The sequence below is a fragment of the Cervus elaphus genome, chromosome 24 (assembly GCF_910594005.1).
Source record: "Cervus elaphus chromosome 24, mCerEla1.1, whole genome shotgun sequence".
Classification (NCBI taxonomy): domain Eukaryota; kingdom Metazoa; phylum Chordata; class Mammalia; order Artiodactyla; family Cervidae; genus Cervus; species Cervus elaphus.
In genome coordinates, this window is record NC_057838.1 from 69,714,071 (window position 1) to 69,740,743 (window position 26,673).

The 26,673-nt window shown below is 55.9% G+C and overlaps 1 protein-coding gene across 1 annotated transcript in view; it reads right to left on the bottom strand.

The window, feature by feature from the left end:
• Positions 1-26,673, bottom strand: part of CFAP92 (cilia and flagella associated protein 92 (putative)) — a 34,485-nt gene that overhangs the window by 1,576 nt on the left and 6,236 nt on the right. The window contains exons 3-15 of the mRNA XM_043886233.1: positions 25,596-25,786; positions 24,546-24,750; positions 23,285-23,413; positions 22,328-22,403; positions 21,011-21,132; positions 16,733-16,876; positions 11,237-11,421; positions 9,534-10,420; positions 7,171-7,365; positions 6,395-6,686; positions 1,605-1,769; positions 1,090-1,290; positions 871-1,021 (exon numbers count right to left, since the gene is read on the bottom strand). Coding sequence (XP_043742168.1) covers positions 871-1,021; positions 1,090-1,290; positions 1,605-1,769; positions 6,395-6,686; positions 7,171-7,365; positions 9,534-10,420; positions 11,237-11,421; positions 16,733-16,876; positions 21,011-21,132; positions 22,328-22,403; positions 23,285-23,413; positions 24,546-24,750; positions 25,596-25,786 — 2,943 coding nt within the window. The remainder of the gene's footprint in view (positions 1-870; positions 1,022-1,089; positions 1,291-1,604; positions 1,770-6,394; positions 6,687-7,170; positions 7,366-9,533; positions 10,421-11,236; positions 11,422-16,732; positions 16,877-21,010; positions 21,133-22,327; positions 22,404-23,284; positions 23,414-24,545; positions 24,751-25,595; positions 25,787-26,673) is intronic.

A 26,673-nucleotide genomic window follows, 5' to 3' on the forward strand; every position in this document is an offset into this window, starting at 1 on the left:
CCGCGGGCTTCAGGCCCTGGTCTGGCTCCTGGGTGGTTTGTCCAGAAAGCTCACCCTCCACGTTGCCGTGAGACGCCCAGGCTCTCCTGCTCCCCTGAGGAGTCACCGCCCGCGGGGGCCCCCAGGACCGTGACAGCCTTTCTCCCAAAGGTCTGACTTGGGGCTTCGTGGGGAAGTCGTTTCTAAAACTGTGAGTGATTCGCGGGCGAGGAGGTGCTCTGCCCAGGATGGAGAGCTTGTGTCTCCTGAGTGGAGCCGTTGGGAGCGGCCCGGCTGCACAGGAGCCTGCCCAGGGCCCACTCTGTCCGTGCGGGGCTGTTCTCAGCGTGTGGAGGTGGGGGGAGCACGCGCCTGCCCGTGCTCCCGGGGGCCTCACCCCAGAGGGGACGGGGAGCCGAGCCAGGCCTTCCCGGGCTGGGCCACCCACGTGACCCTGGGCCAGGGGCCCCCGACAGGGAGCAGGGGTCTTCCGCAGCCCAGAGCCTGGGAGGTGCCCCCCCACGGCGCTTCAGCAGACGCTCCTGGTGCAGGCCCCGTCGCCAGCTGCCCATGGGAGTGCAGGAACAGGAGATCCAAGTGGCCCTGACCCAGCCTCCTGGGCAGGGCGTCTGGCAAACCTCAACTAAGGTTCTGGCTCTCTCAGCCTATAAACGTTTGTGGTCCCTTCTCATATCCAAGGGGTTGACGAGGACGGAGGGGTCGTCATGGCCCTTCCCCGTGCAGGGACAAGTGGGGTCCCGAGGAGCCTCCGGAGGCGGCCGTGGACATCACGGTGCCGAGCGTGAGAGGCCTTGGGCCTGCCTCCCGGCTGAGAGGGAAGGCGCAGAGGGGAGCGGGGTGTACCGCCCAGAGCCCAGGCCCCGCTCTCACCTGCCCCGGGCTTGGGCGCGGGCGGAAGCTCCAGGAACGCTGGCGGCCGCGTGTACAGGTCGAAGTCCTGGTGACGCCGGTCCCAGCGCCACCTCTCCCGCCGCAGCGCCGGCCCCAGCAGGTTGGCGAACAGGGCCTTCTCCCCCCACTCCTGCGCCAGGAGCAGCAGGTCAGGGGAGGCCCCGCGGACCCCCGCCCCAGCCCACTCTCGGCACCCACCTCCGTGGCAGCGGCGATGGGCGGCAGCCCCAGGGGCCGGGTCGTGCCCATGCTGTGGAGACCCGCCGTCTGGAAGCCGAAGGGCGTGCGCCAGGCCTGGCGGGACTCCCTGCGGGCCCTCCTCTCCTCCTCCTCCGGGTCCAGGGGCCCCACCGTGGCTGACAGGTACTTCTGCGAGTACGTGAACCTGCGGCCCGGCTCCTGTGAACGAGCGCAGACGGGCGGGCGCTGTGCCCGGGAGCGGGCCAGGCGCCAGGGCCCTGTCCCCTGGCCAGAGGCTGCTCCTGAAGTGGCCAGGCTGGAGGGAAGCCTCGGCCCAGGCGGAGCAGGGAGCTCCGTTCACAGCCAGGCACCGGGCCCCGGCTCCCGCTGTAGGTGGAGGGTCCACGTTTAGTGGGAACACAGCCGCTCCCCCTGCACCAGGATCCCCGCTGACTGCCGGCCACGGGGTCTCCCGCCCCGCCCTGCCCGCAGTGGGCACGCTGGGCTGCTCTGGGCCCCGCGCCGTCACTCACCTTGGCCATCTCCCGATACAGCTCCTTCTTGGCCAGCTCCACGGAGTTCAGGGTCTGGACACTGTAGTTATGCACCGTGTGCGCGCCCGGGGCTGAGACCCGCATCACCCTCGCCGCAGAGCTGGGAGGCTTCCTGCTGACCTGGGAGGCCGCCGAGATGTTTCTCTGGAGAAGGAGACGCCGGTCATCCCCCACACAGGGCGCCTCTACAGCCAGCGGGCGTCGGTGAGGTGACCTCTGGGAGGCGGTCACACCGCCAGGTTCCCGCAAGCAGTCTGGAGCCCGCCCAGAGCAAGAGACGCGGCCCCGCCGTCCACACTGGAGATGAGAGGGCCGCAGCGGGAGCCGCGGGTTGGGCTCGAGGTCTAGTCTCCAGGGGCCTCAGCACGTCTGTGAGCCACACATGTGCGGGGGGGCCAGCGAGCACCTCACGTCCAGCGTCCGGCTGTGCTCACAGCGGGGGCCGGGTGACTGACCTGTCCGCACCGGGGAAAGGGCAAGCCCCCTGCTCAGCCTCGCCCCAGGGCCAGCAGGACCCGGGGTCCTGCCGGTGCTCCTGACCCAGGGGGGGAAGCGGACAGTTGCCTGGGGGGTGCAGACAGTGGCCGCGACTTCGTTTGGGGGCCTGGGGCTCTCTGCTGGCCTGGGGCTGACGGGAGCAGTGGAGTCCTGACTGCCAGCCAGAGTGAGCAGTGCGCGTCATGCGAAAGGCCATACGTGGAGCCAGATGGCTCGAAGGGACAGGACAAGAAGGTAAGATCAGGATCACAGTCATTTAGCAACACCTGGTGAAGATGTGAGCGCTGTGAGGCAGAAGTTGAGACCAAAGCAAAAACGCTGTCTATGAAGGCCTCAGGGTCGAGAGGAGATGAGTGAATGAGACCTACTGCCGCGGCGACACAGTTCCAGGATGAACTGGGGAGCTGGGAGATCAACCGGACAAGCTCCCCGAGAGGCAGCCTCGGATAAGAGGGTGACCCCAAGGACCCAGAGTGTGGAAGGTGGAAACACGAGAAGCGGCCCCCAAGAAACAGGAAGGAGGGGCCGGGGAGCAGAGGAGAGGCTGCAGGAACAGTGTCGGGGACCCGGGATTAGACACGAGGGGGGAAGGACGTGAGGGAGCGAACGAGCGTGAGACAGCGTCCCGGGGTGACGCGTGCAGTCACACACAGGCTCCTACGCCACCCGGGAGGAGAGACCGTCTCTGGCTTCCAGCCTGCTGCTGTTTGGCAATCCAGTCTCAAGATAAGCTTGTGTAAATGAAGGCTGAGAGCAGGGCGGGGTGAGGAGTATCCAGGGCTTTTCCAAAAGAGAACGTTCATGACAGCCGCCTCAGGGCATTAGGTGTAACAGAACTGAGGCGCGCCCAGGAGCTGCGGCGGATTCCAGAAATACAGGTGGGTCCACAGAGCCACTCTGCTAGAAGCCAGGCCACCTCGGGAAACGCCCACAGTGCGGGTGATCCTGACCCCAGTCCATCCTCGGGTGAACTGTCAAACTACGGGGACGGTCTGGCTCTGAGCACGGCGATGTGCTGACCGCACGGATGGGGCCAGCGGGTTCATCTCACAAAGGGAAGGAAGGGAGGCGGACTGGTGTCTGACCCTCTCCGGGAAAGGCTAGGTTTGTCTCCAAGGCCGGGGGCTCAGTGTACAGACTACAAGGGCAGGGATGAAATGACACGGGGAGCCTGAGCCCTGAGCCCAGCTGCTCTGGCCCCGGTGTGGGGCTGGGGGGTGTGCAAGGCCGTCTCTCCTGGAGTCCTCGGCTGCTCAGTCCCTGATGCCTTTACTGCCCCGCCCCCCGCCCAAGGGTTCACACAAGCCCCAGACCCCACAGGACTCTGAAAGGGATGAAATAAAAATGTGAAGAAGTGCATGTGTACATTTCTTTCCTTCCTTCCTTCGTCTAACCCAGACACAGAAATCTGGAACCATTACTGCACAAAAATGACCTCCTTCCTCCGACCTGATGGCGGCATGCTGCCCTGTCCCAAACCCATCCATGAAATAAAGAAATGACTATATGGCCTGCATGCACGCACCGTACCTGAGTCTGGCGACTACGCTGACCACAGGCACAACACTGCCGATTGAGCAGGACTCCAGCGGAGCATCGGCGTCACATTCGACGAAGGGGGAGGAAAACCATGCCTCCTTTCGTCCCTCTGACCTCCCTGACTCGGGCCGCGAAGCCCATCCTCGGGGTGGGGGTCCCCACCGCCCGACGCCTGGGAGGGAGCCTGTACCGCCCGCCTGCCTCTACCTGGCACCAGAGTACCGAGCGGCGTGTCAAGGACTCGGGTGGCCTCCTGCCACCAGGGGCAGGGGTTCCCTGCTGCCTCCTCCTCAGCTGCTGCAGCCCCGCCTGGGATGAGTCTGGAGGGCGGGGCTTGGCGGGGAAGATGCGGGGAGGCGCGCCCAGGGTGTTGGCTCAGGCACACCCCTCGAAGGCACAGCTCCGAAAGCCCGCCTGCCCTGGGGCGCCGCTTTGCCCGGGGTGCCCGAGGCGGGCAAGGGAAGGTGCTGCCATCCTGCAGACATTTCTGGGAGCTGCAGCTGGGCCACCGGCGCTTCCTGGCACCCCGCATTTGTAAGGCCAGGGCGGCGCAAGGGGCAGGGCCCGGCGGCCATCCAAACAGCCCGATTTCAGGAAGCCACAGGCCACAGGGCCTTTTCCCTCACACCACTCTTGGAGGGAAGGAAAACGGGAAAAAAAGAAAAAAGCCCTCACCTCCAGCGCGGGAAAAGCAGCTCAGCATCCTTCACGACAGAAGTGTGCCAATCAAAACGACGACGAGAAGTCAAACCCCACCAGTCCCCACGGCCCAGCCTCACAAGTCTACAAGAGCAACGCAGGCGGGTCGGGACCAGAGGCACGGCCACCCACCCCCAAGGCCGTCGCTGCGAATGTATACTGGCCACAGCCAGTCCAAGGGACGGGCTCCCCAGGCTCCTACAAGGAAGAAAGGGGAAAAAACCAACCTATCGAGACGGGCTATACCTGGGATCCGACACGCCCACACCTGGGCCTGGATCCCGAGAAAACCATCCGGTTTGAACTCAACAGAGGCACCCCAGCGTTCACCACGGCGCTGCTCACAAGAGTCCAGACACAGGTGCCCATCTCCACCGACCGATGGACGCGTGAAGCACACGTGGTCCCCCTAGAGCATGGACCGATTGATTACCCAGCCATAAAAAGCCGCCACTGAAATTATCTGATCATGCCACTGGTAGCCACAGGGCTGGAGCTTGAAGGATCATATGGTATGTCAAGTCAGCCAGACAAAGCATATGATTTCCATTCTAGCAAAAGGGAAAGAGAAATCAAAATGACTAATTTAGCAAACAGAAACTCCCAGTTTTCTAACAGTTTCAAAAGGCCACCTTGAGTGGCCAGTATGAATTCGGAGTTGGAGATTAACATATACGGAGAAATCTGCATTTCTAATAGATAATCCAGGATCAAGGACCTGAAGTTCAGCACAGGGAACTATTCTTGTGCTTCTGAAATAACCTCTATAGCTAAGGAATCCCAGAAGAGTAGCTATTCTGTACGTATATGTCATGACTAGATCAGGTGGTTTTCCACCGACAACAAGCATCATTTTTCAAGTGGACTACACTGCTGCATAGCAACAGCGTGAAATTAAAGGAAAGAAAGAGAAGTCAGGCTTAGTTTATTCCCTCCGACCTCTCTGGCCCCGGCCGGCATTCCGTCCCCGGAGCCTCTCCAGCCCGGACTCCCTTGGCGGGACTGTGGTGGGGCTGCAGCCTAACAGCATCTGACCGCAGCAAACGTAAGAAGGATCCTCATGACAACGGTAGATTCTTAAACTGGAATGCAGTGGCTGTGCACGCCCATAAAACTGCTGGGAAATCTAAGGTTTGATCTGAGTGCCCTGACAAGGAATAGATCTGTGGATTTTAACATTAGTTACATCTTAGTATAAATAGGAAAAATTAAATAATGGTTGGGCTTCAATTAGTGACCTTAATATGAATAGATATCTAAAACTATTTTAAAGTAGCAATTCCTAAGACATTAAAAACAAATAGGGAAAATGTTTTAAAACATTATAAAAAGTAAAAATTGAACTAATGAATTAGGTAAACAGTAAAGGTAGATTGGTAAATAATCCAAGAAGTGTTTTTTGGGGGAAAAGCTTAGAAGGTGAACACCAGTGTAAAGAAACAGCCTCCTTGTTGCTTTTCATGAAGAGCTCATGGACATAAAAGTTACAAACTTCTGAAAGATGTTTTTTCACAAGTGGGGGGGCAGGGGCCAGGGCAGTGGCTCTACCCACATAGACCAGAGGCCTACACCAGAGTTCAAGGCATCGCAGACGGTGGTGGTTTTTAAGCCCTTTTGGTTGGTACCGGTTAAGGGAGGTCCCTGACCATCAGACCACACGCTCCGTCTCCTCACCAGCTCCCCACTCTCCTGTCCTCTTCCTGTCTCCTGGATTTTCTAACACAGAGTACCTTACCCCCTGTGTTGCTCAGACATCACATAATATCCATGACCTTGGCAGCTTAAGCGAGGTATCACACACACACACACAGTTCTTTCTCTACGGTGAACTCAGGGGCAAACAGGTCAGTGTTTCCTCTCCCCTTTGAGGAAGGATGAGCTATGCCAGGGCCCCAGGGAAGGAGGAAATGTACAACCTGGCGTGGCTGGGCCGATCAGCGAGCACTGCCTGGCCTGGGGTCCCGGGCAGGAGAAGACACACAGGCCAGAGGCTGGGTCCGGGAGGGCTCGCAGGGGGCGGGGGGAGCGCCTACCTGAATCAGGCTCTGCTTCTGGACTCTGCTCTTCAGGATCACGTTGTTCCGCCACTGCAGGTACTTCTCCTGATGGGAGTGGATCTCCGAGGCGAGGGCGGACTTCCGGCTCTGGAAGCCCTCGAGACTCGGGGCAGGGGCCACAGCCAGCAGCTGCCGCTCTGTGAGGTCTTCCTGGGACATGGGCATCCCAAACTCCTGGCTCAGCTCCTTGATCATGGCCGAGGAGGGCAGCAGGTCTCCCGTGATCACCTCCCTGAGCCTGGAGCTGTAACGGCAGATGCAGTAGATCCTGGAAGGCAGAAGTGCCCCAGCTCAGCCTCACCCACCTGGCACCCCATCTTACCAGGGGAGGGCAGAGCGCTGACCCCAGGTCACACTGCGCACGCACGAGTGGTCAGATTCTGTCTGCTGCGCCCACCAGGGAAGGGCGTGAGGGGATGCCTCCTTCCCGGTCCTCCCAGCCCCCCACTTGCCGCTCCGGTTCTCTTTTCAGTTCAGGTGGCCTTACTGCCTACTTCGCATCAACCCCCGCCCCACTGTGCACGGAAGGTCCTCAACAGGCTGGCGGAAGAGGTGTGGGGCTCAGGGCTCCTTCCGGCCCAAAGGGAGGTCACTAGGTACAGAGCCCCGTGTCAGCGCAGCTGGAAGGACGGCGCGATCACCACCCCCCGCCCCAACAGGGGCAGAGGGGCGCCCCCGTGTCTCCCGGCCCTCCCCCTCCCTAAGGGCCGGCCGACTCCCGGCCCGGGGAAGCCCGGCCGCGCCGCCCGCACCTGCTCAGCGCCTGGAACACCGGCGGCGGGACGGCTCTGCGCACGTAGAGCGCCGCGCGCTTCAGCAGCTGCGCCAGAGGCTGGAACAGCCGCACGCGGTAGAGGACCGTCTCCAGGTCGGCGTAGAGGCGCCGGCGGAAGCGCAGCTGCGAGTTGTAGAGCGCCTTGAAGGGACCCTGCTCCGCCCGCGGGACCCTGCGAGGCAAGAGCGCGCCAGCGGCTCGTGCCTCCGCCAGGGATGCCGGCGCCGAAACGCCGCGAACCCGCCGGCTGGGCCCCCAGCCCTGCGTCCTCCCCGCCCCTCGCGCGCCCCCTGCGCCCGCCGCGGGGCGCCGTTCAAGGTCCTCCATCTCCCGGGACCTGGGGAGACGACAGGCGGCCTGCACTGCCCGCCGCGGGGGTCTGTGTGCTGGGTGGTGGGGGGCGGTCCCCCTTTGCGGCTTTCCCTGTTCGGGTTTTCTGTCCATTCTTCCTCTGAGATGTCTTCATTGTTTTTCTTACTCATTCACAGGCATTTCTACACACTCAAGAGCACTATCTCCATAAGCTGCAAATACTTTTCCTCACTTTGTGGCTTCTTTTTACAGTGTCTTTGGATGAACATAAGTTAATTCATTTTAATATAGCCAACTCTTGTCATTTTTATCCTTTATTTTAATACCTCTGTCTTATTTAAGAAGTCTTTATTCAGAGATCATGAATATGTCCTCCTATCTTATCTGAAAGCTTTACAACTTAGCTTCTTAAAAATAGACTTTTCTTCTACAAGAAAGGCAAGAACATACAATGAGGAAAAGACAATATCTTCAAGAAGTGGTGCTGGGAAAACTGCGCAGCTACATGTCAAAAATAAAATTAGAACATTTTCTCACATCATATACAAAATAAACTCAAAATTGATCACAGATCTAAATACAAGACCTGAAACCATAAAACTGTTAGGAGAACAGTAACCTCTTTGACACTGGTCCTAGAAATATATTTTTTGGTCTGTCTCCCCAGTGGCTCAGAGAGTAAAGAATCTGCCTACAATGCAGGAGACCTGGGTCCGATCCCTGGGTCAGGAAGATTCCCCCGGAGAAGGGAATGGCGACCCACTCCAGTATCCTTGCCTGGAGAATCCCATGGACAGAGGCGCCCAGTGGGGTACAGTCCACAGGGTCACAAAGAGTCAGACACAACTGAGTGATTAAACACAGACACAGCTCAGGCAAGGGAAACAGAAGCAAAAATAAAACAAACGGGACCTAATCGAACTTAAAAGCTTTTACCCAGGAAAGGAAACCATCAACAAAGCATAAAGGCAACCTACTGAATGGGAGAGAACACTTGCAAAGTATATGATAAGGGATTAACATCCAAAATATACGAAGAACTCATGCAACTCAACCCAATTACTAAATGGGCACAGGAACTGAAAGGGCATTTTTCCAAAGAAGGTACACACATGGCCACCAGGTATAGGAAAATATGTTCAATATTATTAGTTATTAGGAAAAAGTAAATCAAAACCACAAGATAGCACCTCACGCCTATCAGAATGGCTAGCATCACAAAGATGAGAAATAGCGCGTTGGTGAGGCTGTGGGAAAGGGGAACCTGGGTATGCTTTTGGTGAGAATGTAAACTGACCATTAAGGAAAACAGTATGGGGGTTCCTCAACAAATTAAAAATAGGGCTCCTAGATGACCCAGCAATTCCACTCCTGGATATTTATCCAGAGAAAATGAAAACAATACTTCCAAAATATATACGCACCCCAACTTACAACATCCCAGGTATGGCTGTTTTAAGTGCCCATCAGCAGATGGAAGGATAAAGACGTGATCTATAGATGCACTGGGGTATTACGCAGCCATGAAAGATGATGAAGTTCGGCCATGTGCACCAAGACGGGCGGACCCATCTTGTGCTTCGTGATGTAAATCAGAGAAAGACAAACACGTCATGTTTTCATTTATGTGAAATTTGAAGACTAAGATGAACCACCAAAAGATTTTTTTGGTGAAATCTGAGCAAGAGACAACGGCAGTCTGGTTAAACTGTGACGTGTCCATCACTTCCCCGGCGGCTCAGTGGTAAAGAACCCACCTGCGATGCAGGAGATTCAAGAGATGGGGGTTTGATCCCTGGGTGGGGAAGTCCCCTGGAGAAGGCAATGGCAACGGCAACCCACTCCAGTAGTCTTGCCTGGAGGATCCCAGAGGCAGCGGAGCCTGGCGGGCTACAGTCCACGGGGTCACAGAGACTCAGATGCGACTCATCACACACACGACACTGAACCAGACGCCTCCCGCCGGCGGCGACACACCCCGAGCTCGACTTCGAAAGCCCCCCACCGCCCTGACAGGCGGCCCCGTACCGGCTCTGGTGGCGGGCCCACAGCCGCTGGAGGCCGCGGTCGGCCAGGCCCTCCAGGACGAGCACGTGGACCTTCCCGTCCAGCAGGTAGATGCCAGTGAGCACGTCCAGGTCGGGCTGCTCCTGGGTGTTCACCCGGATCTTGAAGGCGGACAGGATCTGCTGGATGTCCTCCGGCGGGTAGGAGTCCAGGGCCAGGGCCCTGGCGTTGATCGTGGTGACGTCCTGCAGGAGGCCGTGCAGCAGGGAGAGCTGCCCGGCCTCAAACACGAAGACCACGCGGCCAAACGGGGAGGGCGCGGCGTCGGCACCGCCCGGCCCGCCGCGCAGAGGCACCGCCACGTCCACGCGCAGCTTCAGCAGGCAGCTGGCCTCCACGTAGTCCCCCGGCGGCGTCGGGCCGTCCCTGGGGCCCCGGGGCCCCGCCGCGCGCCCGCTCCTGCGGCCGTGGCCCAGCGGGGCGGCCCAGGGCTCGCAGCTGTGCACGGGGGCGGCCAGGTTCAGGTACTTGTGGCCGAGGAGGAGGTCGGCGAAGCTGACCCGGGCCACGCCGTGCGGGTCCCACATCGTCTCCTGGGCCTCAAAGGGGTTGCTCTCCGTGTCTCCGGGGGAGATGAGGGCCTGGAGGTTGAGGTACGCGTCCAGCGGGTCCTCCCCGAACAGGGTGGGCTTGCGGGAACAGCTCTCAGACTTGCGGTCCCGGTCGTGCACCTCCACCACCATGGGGGGCCCCTCGAGGTACTCCCTCAGGTCGCTGGGCTGCATGGCCCCCAGGAAGATGACGTTGACGTCCTGGAAGCACACGTGGCTCCCGTGTGGCTGGCCCTCGGTCCGGTGCACCGGGGCCCTGTGGAACTGGTACCTGCAATACACGGGGCTGCAGAGCCGCTGCAGACGGCAGGGCCGGGGTCACCCCCTGTCCCCGACCCCTCCCCTCCGCTCAAATCCCAGCACCGCGGCTCATCGCCCCCCGCCCCCTACCGTGACAGCCCCTGTGGTCTTCGGCTCGGCATCTGCGAGCCCCAAGGACAGAGCCGGCTCTGCAGGCCACTGCAAGGACCCAGGGCCTCAGGCAGGGCCCTGAGCTGGCGGCTGGGAGGGCTCAGCGAGCCCCGAGGCCCCCCCACCCCCGGGGATGGCCAGGGCCACGCGGATAGGCCCCGTGCCTCCTCTCGTCCAGGGGCCAGACACGGAGAAGCCGGAGAGGAGAGGCCTTCAGGACAGGGAACCCGTGTGTCCCAGACAGGCACGTGGGGGGCGGCATGGGTCACCCTGAGCATATAGAGCGCCCACGCAGAAGTGGGGTCTGGGTGTAAGCGGCCTGGCAGGCGGAGGCAGGCGCAGGCCTGTGTTCACACAGAAACAGGGAAGCTTGCACATGCTAAGACTGTAGCATCAGAAACTGCCCGTTCACATAGCGTGTGGTCCAAATGCACACCGCTAGTACCAGGGCGCTGTTTGTTTTCCTGAAATAAAGGCCGATGCTGAAAAGTATTTGAAAATAATCCAGGCTGGTTTGGTATGGCTTCCCAGGTACCCGGAAGAAATAATGAAAAAGACTTTCTGGAGAAATCTACTTCCAACCCTGGCCTCAGAGAATTTGCGCCGTCACGGTGGGGCCTGGTGGGGGGAAGGGGACGGCAGGTGAGGGGCAGACGGCCGGGAAGAGCCGCTCCGACAGCAGCCAGCCCAGCTCACGCTCACCTCTAGTTCCATGATGGGCACGGGCTGCAACGGGAGGGAGGAGACGCACTTGATCTTTATGGTCATGGGGTTCAGATCCTGCTTCTGCTCTTCCGTCATGAGGGGAACCTCTGTTTTCAGCATCAAGAAGCAATCTAAGATGTTGGCCGACCTCCCAGTGCCGTGGCTCACGACAGACTGCCATCCTGAGGACAGACACACAGGGCGAGCCCGTTCCCGAAGACGGCCCTGAGACAAGGACGGGGGGCCGGGGAACCGGAGCGCCGGAGACAAAGTTACACCTCGAGGAGGAAAACCCAAGACACCGGTCACAACAGGGGAGCGCCCACCGGCACCACGTCGACAGCCCTTTCTCCACTGGGGTCTCACAGGTTCCTGAATCTAAGTGTGTGCCTTTTTTAAAAACACTTTCGTTTCTTTATTTTTGGCTGGGCTGGGTGCTGGATCTTCATGGCCATGTGGATTCTTCCCCGCTTGCAGCTGAGCGGGGGCCACTCCCTGGGTGCGGTGCCCCGGCTTCCCTCGTTGCAGGGCAGGGGCTCTGCGTGCACGGCCTTCGGCGGCTGTGGCGTGAGGGCTCAGTCGCGGTTTTGCAGAAGTGCGACTGCAGAAAGGAAGCAGGACTTGGCTGGGAGAACACTTTTCTCTTAAAGAGGGGCCCATACATCTCAGCGGGAGGAGATACACTGGTGAAGGCTAAGAAGAACAAAAAATCACCTAAGCTCCAGCTCTGCAAGCAGAGAGGCCTGGTGAGTTTCAAAGCCTAGATCTGTCAGTCACCGTGTGGCCTGCAACCACTCACACGCTCCTTGAGGCTCCGTACCCTCGTGTGCAAGAGGAGCAGAGATCCCGCCCCTCTTAGGCTGAAGGGATGACGGCGGCTTACATGCAGGAAGGTGGCGGAATCGTGGGCTCTGCTAGCACAGGGGCCGTGCACAAAAAGACCCATTCGCTTCTGTTCACGATGCTGGTAAATAAGGCACTCGCAGTCAGAGAGAGCAGCTGCTTCCAGAACAAGTCCTGGGCCCAGACTGGGCATGTCTGCAGGGGCCACGGGCACCTCCTGGGGGACCCCTCCCCGCGCCCTCGTGACTCTCTTCAACAAACCAACTGCTTAGGGCCATCGCCGATTATGATCTGTGTTCTAGGACTTTGTCAGCCTTTTCACAGAAGACCACCCAGTTTAGGAGGACACTCCAATGCAAGTTCAGCTCAGCTCAGTCACTCAGTCATCTCCAACTCTTTGCGACCCCATGGACTGCGGCACGCCAGGCCTCCCTGTCCATCACCAACTCCTGGAGCTTGCTCAAACTCATGTCCATCCAGTCGGTGATGCCATCCAGCCATCTCATCCTCTGCCATCCCCTTCTCCTCTCACCTTCAATCTTTCAGGGTCTTTTCCAATCAGTCAGTTCTTTGCATCCGGTTGCCAGAGTATTGGAGCTTCAGCTTCAGCATCAGTCCTTCCAATGAATATTCAGGACTGATTTCCTTTAGGATTGACTGGTTGGATCTCCTTGCAGTCCAAGGGACTCTCAAGAGTCTTCTCCAACACCACAGCTCAAAAGCATCAATTCTTTGGTGCTCAACTTTCATTATAGTCCAACTCTCACATCCATACAAGACTACTGGAAAAACCATAGCCTTGACTAGACGGACCTTTGTTGGCAAAGTAACGTCTCTGCTTTTTAATATTCTGTCTAGCTTGGTCATAGCTTTCCTTCCAAGGAGCAAGTGTCTTTTAATTTCATGGCGGCTGTCACCATCTGCAGTGATTTTAGAGCCCAAAATAATGTCTCTCACTGTTTCCATTGTTTCTCCATTTATTTGCCATGAAGTGGTGGGAACAGATACCATGATCTTCGTTTTCTTACTGTTGAGTTTTAAGCCAACTTTTTCACTCTCCTCTTTCACTTTCATCAAGAGGCTCTTTAGTCCTTCGCTTTCCGCCCTAAGGGTGGTGTCATCTGCATATCTGAGGTTATTGATATTTCTCCAGGCAATCTTGATTCCAGCTTGTGCTTCATCCAGCCTGGCATTTTGCATGATGTACTCTGCATATAAGTTAAATAAGCAGGGTGACAATATACAGCCTTGACGTACTCCTTTCCCAATTTGGAACCAGTCTATGGTTCCATGTTCAGTTCTAACTGTTGCTTCCTGACCTGCATACAGGTTTCTCAAGAGACAGGTCAGGTGGTCTGGTATTCCCATCTCTTGAAATTTTCCACAGTTTATTGTGATCCACACAGTCAAAGGCTTTGGCATAGTCAAGAAAGCAGATGTTTTTCTGGAATGCTCTTGCTTTTTTGATGATCCAATGGATGTTGGCAATTTGATCTCTGGTTCCTCTGCCATTTCTAAATCCAGCTTGAACATCTGGAAGTTCACGGTTCATGTACTGTTGAAGCCTGGTTGGAGAATTTTGAGCAATGCTTTGCTAGTGTGTGAGATGAGTGCAATTGTGTGGTAGTTTGAACATTCTTTGGCATTGTCTTTCTTTGGGATTGAAATGAAAACTGACCTTTTCCAGTCCTGTGGCCACTGCTGAGTTTTCCAGATTTGCTGGCATATTGAGTGCAGCACTTTCACAGCATCATCTTTTAGGACTTGAAATAGCTCAACTGGAATTCCATCACCTCCCCTAGCTTTTTTCGAAGTGACGCTTCCTAAGGCCCATTTGACTTCGCATTCCACGATGTCTGGCTCTAGGTGAGTAATCACACCGTTGCAGTTATCTGGGTCATTAAAACCTTTTTTGTACAGTTCTTCTGTGTATTCTTACCACCTCTTCTTAATATCTTCTGCTTCTGTTAGGTCCCTACCGTTTCTGTCCTTTATTGAGCCCATCTTTGCATGAAATGTTCCCTTGGTCTCTCTGATTTTCTTGAAGAGATCTCTAGTCTTTCCCATTCTTATTGTTTCCCTCTATTTCTTTGCATTGATTGCTGAGGAAGGCTTTCTAATCTCTCCTTGCTACTCATCTCCAGTGCAAACACCTACTCAAAGCCTCATTCAGGCGTTTCAGGTGGTGTCCGCCAGGATCCCGGGCAGCGGGCTCAGCCTCAGCACTGCTGAGGCCGGGGGACAGGCAGTTCTCTGTCGGGGACCATTCTGCGCATCATGGGACGTCCACAGCCTCCCGCTCCCACCTGTGACCCCTGAACACGCCTCACACGGCGCCACGCGTCCCCGGGGCGCGAGCGCCCGAGGAGAGAGCCACTGACTCACAGAAGGAAGGCGGCCGGAGTGGGCGCCCCCAGGTCTGTGCACGCGGCCACACTCGGACTCAACAGGGCCAGGCCCGTCAAGTGATCATCCAAGGGCTCCGGCCGACAAGCAGCGGGGCCAGGGTCCACACCACGCCTGCGTGACCCGTGCGGTCACTCCACTGCGCAGTACAAGGAAGAGCCCGCTCCAAACACGGAACCCTTCTGAACTCGCACTGGCCAACAACACTCACCACCAAGGTGTTCCGCGTCTGTGGCCTAATCAGACATCGAAGATGACCAACCAATCGTGCGAGTTTAGGAATGTGTTGTTTCTCACTTGTTCAGTCACATCCAACTCTCTGTGACCCCATGAATCGCAGCACGCCAGGCCTCCCTGTCCATCACCAACTCCCGGAGTTTATTCAGACTCAAGTCCATCGAGTCAGTGATGCCCTCCAACCATCTCATCCTCTGTCGTCCCCTTCTCCTCCCGCCTTCAATCTTTCCCAGCATCAGGGTCTTTTCCAATGAGTCAGTTCTTCGCATGAGGTGGCCAAAGTACTGGAGTTTCAGCTTCAGCATCAGTCCTTCCAATGAACACCCAGGACGGATCTCCTTTAGGATGGACTGGCTCGATCTCCTTGCAGTCCAAGGGACTCTCAAGAGTCTTCTCCACACCACAGATCAAAAGCACCAATCTCAAGCTATTATATTTTATGGGAAAAGAAACCTACACCCGGCTTGATGAGCCGTGGCCACCTGCAGCTTGTGACCACAAACCGTGGCGTCGGCACTGGGGGGCAGGGTCTCTCTGCTTCCCTTGCTGGAGGCGCCATGGGCGCAGCTCCCCCGTCAGCAGACATCCTGGCAAAGGAGCAACCTCCTCAGCAGCAGCCTGTCTGATCCTGCCGTGTGCAGGGCTCCCCGCAGAGCCGTTCACACACAGCATCTTTTGTGATCCTTTCTACACCCCTGGGGGGAAGGGAGTCACTGTCCCCATTTCACAGATGAGGACACTGAGGCTCAGAGGAAGCAGGCAACCTGCTGGGAAGCGGCTGAGCCAGAATTCGCAGCCGGCGTGTCACCCCTGCAGTCCCTGTCCCCGTGTACAAGGCCATCACGGCAGAGCTTACGGGGAGCGGAGCCCACACCTCTCAGCTTCAGCTGGCGGACACGTCCCTCCGGCAGGCATGTCTCCAGTCGGGCGTCCCCCTCCCCTCACTGCAAAGTCAGGAGCCGGCCAGGCAGGTCCCCGGGGCCCACCCAGCTGCAGCCGCAGCGGTTCCGCCGCGTTCAAGACCAAAGCAGCGTGAAACCCAAGACGCTGCCCCAGGCTGGGTCTCGGGGGCGGCTGCGTGGAGGCGTGGTCGTCCTGGACATGGCTCGGGCAGTGCGCAAGGAGTCCCTGAAAACTCACTTTGGGTGACACTGATCTTCAAAAATCTGTCTGAAAGTGTGAACTGAAAAGAGTGTTTCCCCAAAACATATCAACCCAAGTGCCTATGGGAACAAGAATTTTCGCAGCATTCCTGAACCTGGAGAGTGACCCTCTGAGTCTACCTAAGCTGCTTCTTCAGATCAGCCAGAAGGCAGCGCTAACTCACCCTGATGGTCAAAAAACCCCCAGTGAAGTTAAGTCTGAGATTCCTTTCTCTGAAAAACAAGGATTCCCTCCGTGTTACTCTTTTAATACAAAGTCAGAGAATTTTACCCAATCAGCTAATTTTTTCCATCATCTAAACACATGGACAGAATACCTATTTATTTTCAATCAACCTAGTTTATAAACTGGGATGGATGTCGCAGAGCAAAAGACGCAAACCCTTGTTCTGCCCCTAAGCTGTGTGTCCTCCGGGAAGTTGTTTGACTTCTGAGTTCGGATTCCTCACGGAAAAAACAGTGATGATGATAACCACGCCCTATACCGCCAACACCCACAGTTCACTGGGTCAGAGTTTGTCCTGAGAAGCCAACGGCAGGACATAAACGCTGCTTACCTCTCCCCACTTCCTGCACCAGACGCGTTTAGGAGCAGCGTTCATACAGAGCAGCAGTTCCATTTGCAGACAAGGCTGGGCCGTCTGTCACCCTCACGCTTGCTTGGACTTTGCGATCAGACCTGGGTTGGAATCCTAGGCCCGCTTGCTCGCTGAGCGATCTGTTTGGCCTCTCTGTGCCCCCGTGTCCCGCCCTGAACAGTGAGGACGCTCACCACCCTGGGCGGGGGCACGGTCCCTGCGGGCGTCCCGTCGCAGACCCGCCTGCCTGGCCGCCGGGCGCCTACCTGCGAGGAGCGGCAGGACCTCCAGCTGGATGGAAAAGCTGCCGTGCCTCCCGTGGCCCGCCAGCCTCACATCCACCTCCTCCTCCGCTCGGGACTTCCTCCTCCTCTGCATCTTCCTCCTGCCGTCCGACTCTCTCCGTTTAACTGTGAAATCAGAGGAAGGGAAGAGTGTCAGGGAGGGCTCCCTGGAGTCAGAGGCTCCCGCCCCATCCCGGTGGCATCCACCTGTGGCCAGCAGGCCAGCTGGCGTCACACGCAGGAGGAAATCAGGGGTGTCCTGGTCCCCCCACCCACCGCTGCCCAGAGCCTGCCATGATGACACCAGCCACGGAAAACATACAGGTTCTCCTCCACGTTGGCTCTTAACCTCAGCGCAGGGCTGACGGCTGGGCCCAGGAGCTGAGCCATCAAAGTTCCAGAACCAGCTCCTTGCCACCTGTGGGGCAAGCGCCGTGAGCAATCTGAGCCTCAATCCCCCCTGTCTGTCAAAGAGAGAGGGGGAAACGCCCGTGAGAGGCTCAGCCCAGAACCCAGCTCAGATCAGGAAGAAAAAGGAGATGATAAGATGCAGAAGCCTGGGCGACTAAAACCACAAGCTGTTGGTTCTGTGGCAGAAAGACCGATGGAACAGACCCTTCCGGGCAAACACCCAGGAACAGTCACACACAAAGGGGGACGCGACAGGGGCCCAAGGGAGCACTTCACATCAGTGGGAAAGGATGGACTCGGTGACTCAGGATGCCGACTATCCATGTGGAGGCAAATTAAACCACTGGGCACCTCATGCCATATGCAAAATGAGTTGCAGACTGAAGATGGGAAAGAAAACCTTCAAAACCATTAGAAGAATATGTGGGAGACTATAGACGGCCGTCTGGATGAGCACAGGTTTCTAAACTGTTCCCCAAGGTACAAGCTGGGGAAGAAGAGGTGAATACCTGCCACACGTGACAGACAGCCCACGTGCAGGGAAACGGTAAGATACATCCCAGCCTGGGGTGCTTCCAGAGCATGAAACTATGCAGAATTATTCAAAGGACCCTAAAAAGTGAGGCTAGGGGGTCAATAGGAAAAATCATTTCAACCCAACAGAACAACATAAACAAAGACACACAAATAGGGCAATGACTCCTAGACGGTCCCGACCCCACGAATCAGGAACTGGGCCCCTGACTCTGCCGAGCGAGGGTGACACAGAGAAGTGGGAATTCTCACTGCTGCCCTCAGGAGGGCAGAGAGGTTCAACCAGGACTGAACCAGCAGCATCTCCCGAGTGACCGGCGAGCGTGTCCTCCACCCGGGAACCAGCAGGGCAGGCGCCCGGAGCCTTCTGCACGCACGCTGGAGCCCCAGCGAGGACGGTCACCACCGCCGGCAGCGATCCGAAACTGGTGACCATCCAAACGTCTCTCAGCGAGGCCGGGAGGGGCGAAGGGGCCGGACTGGCATCAGTCAGTCAGTTCAGTCGCTCAGTAGTGTCGGACCCTTTGCGACCCCATGGACTGCAGCACGCCAGGCCTCCCTGTCCATCACCAACTCCCAGAGCCTACTAAAACTCACGTCCATTGAGTGGGTGATGCCATCCAACCATCTCACCCTCTGTCATCCCCTTCTCCTCCTGTCTTCAATCTTTCCCAGCATCAGGGTCTTTTCCAATGAGTCAGTTCTTCACATCAGGTGGCCAAAGTATTGGAGTTTCTGCTTCACCATCAGTCCTTCCAATGAGTATTCAGGACTGATTTTCTTCAGGATTGACTGGTTGGATCTCCTTGCAGTCCAAGGGACCCTCAAGAGTCTTCTCCAACACCACAGTTCAAAAGCATCAATTCTTCGGTGCTCAGCTTTCCTTACAGTCCAACTCTCACATCCATACATGACCACTGGAAAAACCAAAGCTTTGACTAGACGGACCTTTGTTGGCAAAGTAATGTCTCTGCTTTTTAATAAGCTGTCTAGGTTGGTCATAGCTTTTCTTCCAAGGAGCAAGCGTCTTTTAATATCATGGCTGCCGTCATCATCTGCAGTGATTTTGGCGCCCAAGAAAATAAAGTCACTCACTGTCTCCATTGTTTCCCCACCTATTTGCCATGAAGTGATGGGACCAGATGCCATGATCTTAGTTTTCTGGATGTTGAGCTTTAAGCCAACTTTTTCACTCTCCTCTTTCAGTTTCATCAAGAGGCTCTTTAGTTCTTCTTCACTTTCTGCCATAAAGGTGGTGCCATCTGCATATCTGACATTATTGATATTTCTCCCGGCAATCTTGATTCCAGCTTGTGCTTCATCCAGCCCGTCATTTCATATAATGTACACTGCACAGAAGTTAAATAAGCAGGGTGACAATATACAGCCTTGACGTATTCCTTTCCCTATTTGGAACCAGTCTGTTGTTCCATGTCCGGTTGTAACTGTTGCTTCTTGACCTGCATACAGATTTCTCAGAAGGCAGGAAAGGTGGTCTGGTATTCCCATCTCTTCAAAAATTTTCTACAGTTTGTTGTGATCCACATTGTCAAAAGGACTTCCCTGGTGGCTCAGACGGTAAAGCGTCTGCCTACAATGTGGGAGACCCAGGTTCAATCCCTGGGTCGGGAAGATCTCCTAGAGAAGGAAATGGCAATCCACTCCAGTATTCTTACCTGGAAAATCCCATGGATGAAGGAACCTGGTAGGCTACAGTCCATGGGATCACAGAGAGTCAGACACGACTGAGCAACTTCACTTTCAGGCTTTGGCGTAGTCAATAAAGCAGAAGTAGATGTTTCTCTGGAACTCTCTTGCTTTTTCGATGATCCAATGGATGTTGGCAATTTGATCCCTGGTTCCTCTGCCTTTTCTAAATCCAGTTTGAGCATCTGGAAGTTCACAGTTCATATACTGTTTTAAGCCTGGCTTGGAGAATTTTGAGTACTACTTTGCTAGCGTGTGAGATGAGTGCAATTGTGTGGTAGTTTGAACATTCTTTGGCATTGCCTTTCTTTGAGATTGGAATGAAAACTGACCTTTTCCAGTCCTGTGGCCACTGCTGAGTTTTCCAGATTTGCTGGCATGTTGGGTGCAGCACTTTAACAGCATCATCTTTTAGGACTTGAAATAGCTCAACTGGAATTCCATCACCTCCCCTAGCTTTTTTCGAAGGGACGCTTCCTAAGGCCCACTTGACTTCGCATTCCACGATGTCTGGCTCTAGGTGAGTGATCACACCATTGCAGTTATCTGGGTCATTAAAACCTTTTTTGTACAGTTCTTCTGTGTATTCTTACCACCTCTTCTTAATATCTTCTGCTTCTGTTAGGTCCTACATCACAGGAAAAGAGGCAGGTTCAGGGCTTCCCTGGCATGTCCGACGCTTTGTGACCCCACGGACTGTAGCCCCAGGCTCCTCTGTCGGTGGGGATTCTCCAGGCAAGAACACTGGAGTGGGTTGCCATGCCCTCCTCCAGGCGACCTTCCCAACCCAGGGATGGGTTAAGGAGATGCTCTGCTGCAGTTACAGTCGAGTGAATGGGGAACGGGGGGCAAGTGTCCTGTGTGCTGGCTCTGGAACCTGGGAGACGCAACAGTTTGCTGAAAACCTGGTGAGGAAATCTAAGCCAAGGAGGAGGAGGCGGACTCAGGGATCCGAGGACCCTCGCTGGGAGCCTGACTCTCAGATACACGCTTCCAAGAGCAGCTCCTGTTTAAGGACCTAGGATGCAGTTTCCCTGGTTCCACCCTAAGAAGCATGCACCTTCCCAGCTTCCAAAGAGTCTCTCCACACACGCCTCAGCCCACATATCTATACCCAACACAGCATCAATCACACGGAGGTGTGATTAATTTTCTGGACGTCTCTGGTCAGTATTACAGATTTTCATGTCCCCCATTCCCTGGTGACTGAGATGGTTAAGAATCCACTTGCAATGTGGGAGAGCTGGGCTTGATTCCTGGGTCAGGAAGATCCCCTGGAGGAAGGCATGGCCACCCACTCCAGTATTCTTGCCTGAAAAATCCCATGGACTGAGGAGCCTGGTGGGCTGCAGTCCATGGGGTCAGAGAGTCAGACACGACCGAGCGACTAAGCTCGCTCACACAACACGATGGGCCAGGGGCACAGAAACACTGGTGGCAAAGAATGGGTGGATGGTGAGGCAGCCTGTGTCAGTAAAAACCGCAACAAGTATTTTTACTTATGATTAACATGGGAACCTTATCGAAGAATTCCGAATTTGAAACGTTTCATAATTCTCTTTCAGGTCCAGTCATACTATAAAGTTCCAAAAGCCCGTCCCAACTTACTCTGAAATTTCTGCTTCTCTAACAGTTTTGTCAAGCTGATAAATGACGGCTTCTCAATTAGCTCCTTCACCTCCGTCGTGGCTGCCCCTCCCAAAGGAGTGACCGGTTTGGAATCTCCCCATCTAGAGAATGCGCAAAGAGAAAAATAAAGGAAAGTGAGACAAACTAGGGAGCGGAGCTAAGACTCTATTTACTGGGCTGAATGTAAGCAGATTCTCAAAGAGATGACACTGCCTTCCTTTAAACTACTGCCTCTAACATGTTAACATGCATCTGAGTCGCCAGAGACGGTTACTGAATAAAATGCAGGTTGTGGTTCAGCAAGCCTTGGGTGGCCTGAGGCCCCGTTTCTAACAAATTCCCGCTAATGATGAGGCTGCCACTCTGCAGACAACCTTGCATTATCAAGTATGATGATTAAAAATATATTATTGATTTTTAAAAAATCAACTGAAAACTCTAAAATATCCAGGAATTCACTTACAGGAATTACCCACAACATCTACAAGAAAAAAAAAAAATTCACCGTATTAAATGTCATAAAGGAGAAACAGAATTAGGTGAAAAGATCTACCATGATCATGGATGGGGGAACTTCATAATGTAAAAATTTCAATTCTCTCCATATAAATCTATAAATTCCTGCAAAAAAAACTCTTCACTGACATTTTTAATGATGTGCTCTGAGTCACTTTGCTTACAGAAGAAGCTAATGCCATGTTGTGAAGCTCCTGGACTTCAGTACAATTTCTTTTCATGACAGTTCTCTTGGTCCTTCCCATCCCATCCCCCCAAGTCACCAGGTGGATCTCCCTTCTCCCCCCGGTCCCCACAGCGTCTTAGAAGCCCCCTTCTCTGGTTCCCCCCCGAGGCTCCAGGAGGTCCAGGAACAACTGCCCTCCCATCAGGAGGTGCAGTGGACTATACTCAGCTGTCCAATGGTATGGGCTGGGATTCCGGCTTTACTAACGCCCCCAAGCCTCCCAAGGATTCTAGTTTTATAACTTGTGCCAACCACTTAGCCTCGAAGTCCCTTCATGGAGAAAATGGAGACGGTAATGCCACTCCCAGAGTGACGGAGCTGAGGATAACATGAAATGCACCACCGCAGGCAGAAGCAGGGGCCTGACGCCCGGCACGGGCTCAGAGGACTCAGAGAGCCTTTCGCGGTTCTGTGCCTCCCACCTGGACCACGTGAGCTCCTGGGTAAGCGAAGCGACCAAAACTCCATGCGACTCTGGGAGGGGGGCTTGCGGGGCAAGAAGAAGAGGAGGCCCCCTTCCCACACCCCCAAAAACAGCACGGGGCCCTCCTTACTGGACTGCGGCAAGCTCTTCCGACCTGCGTAGCTTTTCATGGTCCTCGGGGTTCCCGGGAAGAGTTTCCGTATCTGCTGGGAGAGAAGCCGACCACATGAGCCAGCGTCTCCAAGCCTCCCGCCCTGCACGCGCTCACCCAGAACAAGGGCCCTGGACACACCTGCAGTGCCAGCCCCTGCGCCGCAGCCCCCAAGCGTCCAGCAAAATGTCTGTGGATAACACACGACTCAATGAGTGAACATACAGATAACTATGATGATCTGGACAAACGGAGGCAAGAAAGGCCTCTAAGTCCTTATGTAATACTCCACAGAGAACAAAAAAGAAGTCTAGGATCTGCTCACCCAGCTGCTTCAGCAGTTTACACTGGAAACTACTGAAAAGACCCCCGAGTTTCCTTTGTTCCCACCGACAGGGAACAGCGAAGCAAATCACAGCGGTACTAGCAGAGGAAATACTATGAAGCCACCACACACGAAGCTTACGGAAAGTTGGTAAGGAAATAGAAGGGGATGATGCAATGATCTCACACTAGAAGATTATGTACCCAGAATAACCTCATCTGTATTTTAAAAAAAAAAAATCTTAGCACAAAAACAAAAGAATCGGCCGTAACAGGATAACCAAGACACTGCACAGTTTGTTCCTGGTGACCGAACGATCCGTTATATCCCCTGCTTGTTTTATACTTTTCTCTTTTTACTGACTCTTCTAAAAAACAAACAAAAACTATATCACGTCTCCACTTAGAGAAGGGTTTTTTGTAAGTGACCAAAATGAAAGAATCAACAACAGTGATTTGCAGGTTGGGGGGGACCACACCCCTGACCCCACCCTCAGAGCACGAGGCGCCCCCCGCGGACGCCAGCGCGCACGCGTCACCCGGGACCCCCAGCCAGCCGCCTTCCCGCCGGGGTCCGCGCTCGGTGGACCCACGAAGGTCGCCTCCACTCACCGTGCGCTGGCTTCGCAGATCTCGGTTTTTCCAGCTTCTCTGGTGTGTGTTCCTGGCACTGCTGCTCTTTGACGTGAACGCCATGTTCAGACAATCTTCTCTGACTTAAAACCAAATTTTTCACTTCCTCTAGAACACAGGAGAAGATAGCATCGCTGACTCGACTCATCAGGAACACACTTACTGCTTATCAGAAACTGCTTACCCACCGGGTGAGCGTCCCTCTCCCCGCGCTGGAGCACTGACAGGGGAGGCCGCTGCCTCCTGGGGGAGCTGCTGGCTGGGGGGCTGCCTCCAAACACCAGGCCGCGCCCACCTCGCCGGCAACAGCTGCTCCAGACCAGGTCCCTAGGCCTGGGCCCGGGGCTGCGTTAGATGCTCACCCTGCACTTGAAGGAAGGCATCACCACCTGCCCATCCTACAGACGCTTCCGTCACCCTCGTGCGGTCAGGGAACCCACCCTTTACCAAAAGCAGGACGATCCCCGGCAAGGGCGACACCCCTCGGGGTCTCGCCCATCTGTCAGTGGTGGAAGGGGGGGGCGGACAGCAGCCGAGCAGAGGAGAGGGAGAGAGGGAAGGTTAAAGAAGACGGCAGAGACAGGTGAGACCGGGCGCAGTACTGGAGGATGGAAGACACTCTGGGAAGAAGAAATTAGGCCAAGAGCCCCTGGTGCCTCGAGGCTGGCCCTGCAATGCGGAGAAGCCTCGTGTCTTCAGGGACCAGGGCTGGACCTGGGTGCAGGTGATGGTGACGATGAGAAAGAAGGCTCGGGGCGCCAGGGGCAGGATGCCTTTGAGACTGGGCTCAGACGTCACACTTGGTTCCTGAAGACACTGGGCAGCCGTGAGAAGCCGCAGAGCTGGCAAGCGCCAGGGTGTCAGGGGTGATACAGGAAGATCAGGGAGCGGGGCGGGAGAAAGGAGACAGGAAAAAACGTGGGTGCAGAGAGAGGAGGCAGGCGAGGGTAGGGAGCCCAGGAGAGCCACCCCAGGCAGGGTCACCAAGCGGGCGCTGGGCCGGGGGCAGCGGTGGCCAGGAATGGAGGGCACGGCAGGAGCCAGCCACGACCTCGGGCTTCAAAGCGGCCACTGGCCAGCGCTGAGAGCGGCCAGAGGTGTCACTGTGCTGACGGACGCCAGCACGGGCCCCCGAAAACCAGACGCACCCAACAAAGGGACGCTGGCTTTCTGCTGCCAGCTGGTGAGAAGCCACCACGTCCTGGGACCGTTTCAACTCAAACCCGGACACCTGACTTACCTGAAGACCCCAGATCTTCCATAAACCCGGAAGACTTTAGCCGAAAATACTTGACTCTCTTCGAAACCTTTTCCTTGGTGTCCCAGACCTTCAAGGTGATTTTGTGAAAATTTATTTTCTTCAGTAACTCCTTGGTCACGTTGATGTTGAAAGCATGGGTCCACGCCACCCAGACCCTGTCCCCTTCTTGCCATGGCCTGACGGTCTGTGTGAAAGGACAGGAGACTCTCAGGGGCCAGGATCTGACCGCCGGCATGGTGAGCCGGCTGTCTGCCTGTGTGTCCCTACCTCTCCCGGCTCCCAGCTCATGTCGGGAATCAGGAAATGGGTGCCGCGAACATGGGCCCGCGCGCCTCTGGGTTCCTCGGAAAAATGAAAGGAAAAGCACTTCGTGCAGAGTGTCCTTCCCAGGCGCTCTCCATCCTGACCCCGAGCCCCGCCCCAGCGTAGCGTGCCCGTGTGCGGGAGCAGACACCCGGACTCCCGTGCACACATACAAACAAACAGCTGCTGCCGCTGAGCCGCTTCCGTCCTGTCCAACTCTGTGCGACCCCACAGATGGCAGCCCACCAGGCTCCGCCGTCCCTGGGATTCTCCGGGCAAGAACCCTGGAGTGGGCTGCCATTTCCCTCTCCAGTGCATGAAAGTGAAAAGTGAAAGTGAAGTCGCTCAGTCGTGTCCGACTCTTTGCGACCCCATGGACTGCAGCCTACCAGGCTCCTCCGTCCATGGGATTTTTCAGGCAAGAATACTGGAGTGGGGTGCCATTGCCTTCTCGGGAAAGAAACAGCAAGAGCTGCCAAAACTTTGGGAACTCCAAAGAAATTCTTAGGTTGAAAACACCTGCATAGACAATCCTTGGGTCGCTGCTATTACGTTCAGGCAAACTGCCATTCAGTAGATCTGGGGTGGGGCCCAAGGTCTTGAATTTCCAGCAAGTTCCAGGGGAAGCCAGCATCCTTTGTGGCTCCTCCTGTTTCTTGCGGGTATCAGACTACAGGCAAGGCCACACACACACGGAGACACACACAGACACACACACACGCTCACCCTCACTCCCGAGTCCAGGAACACTTTGGCCACAGTTGGAAACAGCAGCACGTCGACCTTTTTAGGCTCCCTGTCGTCAGGCAGGAGGACGTACTCGACGTGGTAGTAATGGTGAACCTTTGCCACCAGCTTGTCCGCTTTAGGCTGTCGCCTGTATTTTTCAACCAAACTCGAAAATTTCCGTTTATGACCTAGAGGACACAGATGGAGTGAGTCCCGTCCTAACCTCACGTGGGAAGGCAGAGCCGCCTCCATGACTCCCCGCTCCCAAGAAGAGCCGGAGGCTGGGGGGGGCCCTGTGCAGCCACCCGCTCGGCGTGAAGACGTGTGTCGGGTCCTCCGCTCATGACTCTGAGGTCAGCATCTCCGTAAAGGTGTTAAAACCAAACATCACAGCACGATGTGATTTGTGTAACATCAGTGGCGTGAACAAGACAACAGAGCAGGGGTTTGCAGGGGGCGTATCCTGGGGGGGTGTATCCTGGGGTCGGGGGGCCCCAGGGGCCGTCAGCGAGTCATGCGGGGGCAAAGCTGGCAGACACTCCAGGCTGAGCCCACCAAAACCTCACCAGGGAAGCTGTAAGATGTGGGGCGGCGGGGAGGGCAGGACACGGAACGTGACTCTGGGCTTCCCCAAGAGGCACAGCCTCCCAGGCCTGCCCTTGACCATCACTGGAGCCTCCAGGCTGAGTCTTAACACACCGCGAGAAGATGATTCAGGAACTCCATAAGGCTCCCTCTGAGCCGCTTTCTATAAAACTGACAATTTTAAAGCTGTCACTGTAAAATTTCAACAGTTTATCGCCCAGGAGGCTGCTATACAAAGGAGGAGCCTCCAAAGGTCTTCAGGAATGAGCTTCTCACAGCCGTCCTCAGGGGCAGGGGAAATCCTGGTGAAGGGGGAGGTGATGAGGAAGCCGGCAGCACTTCGCAGACCTGCCTTCAGGCCCAAGCCAAGGCGGGCCAGCAAGCAGACACACTCTCTCCCTTCCTATCCACAGGTTCGCAAACGCTACAGTATGTCAGCGGGCGATGCAACGCTATCTATCCAAAAAAAGGCGGGCAATGCAACAATAGC